The 4,431-nt window shown below is 44.3% G+C and overlaps 1 protein-coding gene across 1 annotated transcript; it reads left to right on the top strand.

Annotated features, from left to right (window-relative positions):
• The first annotated feature begins 371 nt into the window (after positions 1-371).
• Positions 372-1,701, top strand: LOC116902782 (multifunctional protein ADE2-like). Its single transcript, XM_032905124.1, is given in 4 exon segments — positions 372-399; positions 402-555; positions 557-1,095; positions 1,098-1,701. Coding segments are annotated over 4 exon segments (1,266 nt in total). The 3' UTR covers positions 1,643-1,701.
• Positions 1,702-4,431: the final 2,730 nt, after the last annotated feature.

Below are 4,431 nucleotides of genomic sequence, written 5' to 3'. Positions count from 1 at the left end.
TACTAGGTACCTACTGTATACAGACCAGTGTACCAGGTGTTATGTATATGGTGAGAAAAAAGACAGAGTCCCCAAGGAGTTGATGTTGGAAAAAAATTTCAGGATTAATTGTTGAATTTTTAATTCAATTTTTAATATGGAACAATGAAAGTTGCTATGAGAGTCAAAGCCAGGGTCCAATCAAGTAACTTGGTTAAGGTTGAGGGAGACTCCTGAGGAAATTAATTACTGAAGCACTGACTAAGAAACCAAACACGGGGGACGAGGTTCCTGCCCCGAGCAGCCAGCTGAGTGCTTTGGGTTCGCTGATCGCTTACTCTTTTAAACCCCCCCACCCCCGTGCAGTCTGCTCCTCTAGTTCACCTAGGATAATGGCGACAGCTGAAGTACTGAACATTGGAGAAAGGTCTATGAGGGTAAAACAAAGGAAGTTTATGAATTGTTAGACAGTCCAGGAAGAGTCCTCCTGCAGTCCAAGGACCAGATTACAGCAGGAAATGCAGCTAGAAAGAACCACCTGGAAGGCAAAGCCTCCATCTCCAATAAGATCACCAGCAGATCAGTTGTTACAGGAAGCTGGCACAAAAACTGCTTTCACCAAGAAATGTGGGGAGACTGCTTTCATTGCACCCCAGTGTGAAATGATTCCAATTGAGTGGGTATGCCGAAGAATCGCCACTGGATCTTTTCTCAAAAGGAACCCTGGTGTGAAGGAGGGGTATAAGTTTTATCCACCAAAAGTAGAGATGTTCTTCAAGGATGATGCCAGTAACGACCCACAGTGGTCTGAGGAGCAACTCATTGCTGCAAAATTTTGTTTTGCTGGACTTGTTATAGGGCAAACTGAAGTGGATATCATGAGTCATGCCACACAAGCTATTTTTGAAATTCTGGAGAAATCCTGGCTGCCCCAAAACTGTACACTGGTTGATATGAAGATTGAGTTTGGTGTTGATGTAACCACCAAAGAGATTGTTCTTGCTGATGTCACAGATAATGATTCCTGGAGACTATGGCCATCGGGAGATCGGAGCCAGCAGAAAGACATACAGTCTTATCGGGATCTCAAAGAAGTAACTCCAGAAGGACTCCAGATGGTAAGGAAAACTTTGAGTGGGTTGCAGACCGAGTGGAGTTGCTTCTCAAGTCAGACAGTCAGTGCAGGGTGGTAGTGCTGATGGGTTCAACCTCTGACCTTGGTCACTGTGAAAAAATTAAGAAGGCTTGTGGAAACTTTGGGATTCTGTGTGAACTTAGAGTAACATCTGCACGTAAAGGACCAGATGAAACTTTGAGGATTAAAGCAGAATATGAAGGGGATGGCATACCTACCCTATTTGTCCCAGTGGCGGGCAGGAACAATGGACTAGGCCCAGTGATGTCTGGTAATACTGCATATCCGGTTATCAGCTGTCCCCCAATCACACCAGACTGGGGTGCTCAGGATGTGTGGTCATCTCTGGGACTGCTCAGTGGAATTGGCTGTTCAACTATACTTTCTCCAGAAGGATCAGCCCAGTTTGCTGCTCAGATATTTGGGTTAAACAACCATTTGGTGTGGGCCAAACATCGAGCAAGCAAACTGAACACGTGGATATCCTTAAAGCAGGCCGATAAGAAAATCAGAGAGTGCAATTTGTAATAAAGCAATTTAATTTGTAGGAGAAAAGTTACATATTCCTAGTTTGGATTTAAAAAAAATCAAGCAAAATTATTTCACATCAGAGAAAACAATTCAGTTTACTAAGGAGCAAATGGCCCTCAACGTTTATGAGTTGGTACATTGTCAGTGGATATTATTAATATTTTCTAGCTCTATGTAGTGATATGTCCCTGTAACCTTAGCACTCTAGAGGATCACTAAATTCAAGGCCAGCCTGAATTGTGTATTGAGACCCTGTATTTGCTGGGGAGGGAATCTTGGCACAACACTGCTAAATTACATCTCGCTTTCTATATCATAATTGTTGGGTAAATATGTAATTATGGAACTGGAGCAATGTGTCTGTGGTTCAAGAACCAGTATGGCTCTCCTGCAGATGCCCTGAGTTTGGCTCCCAGCATCCATGTAGATTGCCTCACAATAAATAACCTTTACCTCGGGATCTGACCCCGTGGCTTCCTTATGCACCTGCTCTCAGATTCTGTTACCCACCCAACACACACAATTTTAAAAAATAAACTTTTTTAAAGAGTAAAAAAAAAAAAAGAAACCAAACACAATTTGTAGAAAGGGAAAGAGGAAAGTGCCTTGCTATTTCATAGAATGAAGATGATGTGTCTCTGGACCTGACCACGAGGAGTCAGTTTCAGGCTTTAGAAACTTACTGGGGTCCTGAAGTGGTGACCCCCTTAGCAGTAGGGAAGAAAGCCACTCATACTTTGAAGCTAACCACCCAAGTGACTTTTGTGACAGCATAATAAAGATATTAAATATTTCCCTTACAGAAGATACACAGGCTATCCAGGTGTCCGGCATCATGGGCAGTCTCACTCAGCACAGCTGCTCTACACATCTGTGAGTTCATTTATTCTTCTAACCCTACAGTGCAGCTCTACATTTCCTTTTTAGACCCAGTAAAATGAAAGTTAAATAACTCATCTAACACTGTACCTGTGACCTCACCCATCCGAGGTGAAAGGTCATGACCATTCTGCCACTCGCAGCAGCCCAGTTATTAGCCATCTAAAGAATGCTGCCCTGTTGAAGGACAGGTGAAATGTTAAACATGTTGGTTGGGTTGTAGCTCAGTGATAGGGTGTCTGTACAGCACACTCAAGGCCCTAGGCACTAGCAGCAACAGAATGTGGAAACATTAAATTTACGGTGTAATGGTTGTCCCTGGAAACAGGAAATGAGCTGTAGAACTATCCACCCCTCTTGCTTTGAAAGATTACTTAATACAAACAGTTATGAATTCTGTGCAGATACCTTGAGAGTTTCAATGTGTCCTAGGTCCTAAAGTTTCTCAGCAAAGAGGTATAAGGGAAGTCAGAACGGGCAGTTCGCACAAATGAAGTGAAGCATGAGAAACCAAACAGAAGAGCGTACACTCGGAGGGTTATGGGAGGAATTTAGCTGTGGGAACCACTTTTAACCTTCTGGAGGTTTGGTGTTTACACTCTGTGTCAGTGAGCTGATATGCCAAAGCACTGGTGTGTTCATGTAATTCTTACTCCGTAGATCAGATGAGACAGGGTTCGTACACCGAAAAGAACGCAGGAAGCTTCCTGAGAATAGTTTGGTAACTGAGAAATCTCATCTGAAGGGTGGAAGGATCAGTTCTATCTCATGGGGAACTCCAGTGACACCCAGAGGCTATGTGGAAGGAAACCAATGATAAATAAATAGGTTCCTGACCAGCTCGTGCGAGTTACAGAAACAGAGACCTGGACAACAGCTTCGTCTCTTGCATTTGTGCCTTCTCTAGGATGGACTCCCCTAATAAAAAATGATAAGATGGTGTTCAATAATTAGAATGAACAGCATTTTGAATCTGTCTAACAGACTAAAGCAAAAATGGTGCACTTCTATCTTGAACTTTATAACCTCTGTCAGCCCTCACCCGTGCCTCTTTCCTGTGAGAACTTTGTACACCTTAAGTATTAACTCTGCAAGCCATCTTTCCGGTCTTTCTTAGCACTACCTTTCTTGGAGATCCCTGGTGCAAAGGGCAAGTTCAAGGCTGGAGCCTCTCTGGCCCATACAATCACAACTACTGCTGAGCTGGCCTGGGTTTCCTCTTACCCTCCCATCTCTCTCTGGCAGGACTACCAGAAGAGCTGTTGCAAACTAATCCAGTCAGGTTACATCACTGCTAAGAAGCCTTCTGGGGCTTCTTGTTAGTGATGGGACAGATTCCAGCCTCCTTGCATGATCTGGCCTCCAGTGACCTTGCCAATATCATTTCCTGCCTCGTAAAGTACTGCTTAGGTACTTCTTGTTCCAGCGATTCTGAAGCATTTATGGTATCTCTCGGGTCTGCCTTTATGAGTGTGACACCTGTTGAGTTGCACAAAGCTTGGAAGCACTTCCTGTTTGATTTAGCAGCCTGCTGTCACTGTTAGGAAACTGCTAATGATGTGTGCCCACAGCTTCATTTTGTGTTGGGCTCAACAATGTAAGTAGCTGGCCCTGGAACACAAAACATGTTTCATTCCTCTGTGCTGCTCGCCTTGTCTCTGCCTAGCAAGCCTTTCCCTTGACTCCAGTCAGAGTGCTCTTTCTTTAAAGCCCAGTTAGAGTTCTGCTTCCTAGAGAAGGTGGATCTGAAACCACGTGCTTCCACCTCTCGCATCCGTGGCTCCCCCGAGCTATTTTGCCCCTCTATGTTGTACGTACACCCTGTGTGGCGATTGTTCTCCCACCTGCCTGTCTCCTTTTGTGAGACACAACTTCTTAGGGACAGGATTCATGCAAGGTCTAGCAGT

Source organism: Rattus rattus, chromosome 6, assembly GCF_011064425.1.
Source record: "Rattus rattus isolate New Zealand chromosome 6, Rrattus_CSIRO_v1, whole genome shotgun sequence".
In the NCBI taxonomy this organism is placed as follows: Eukaryota; Metazoa; Chordata; class Mammalia; order Rodentia; family Muridae; genus Rattus; species Rattus rattus.
This window is presented reverse-complemented; position numbering and strand designations above follow the sequence as displayed.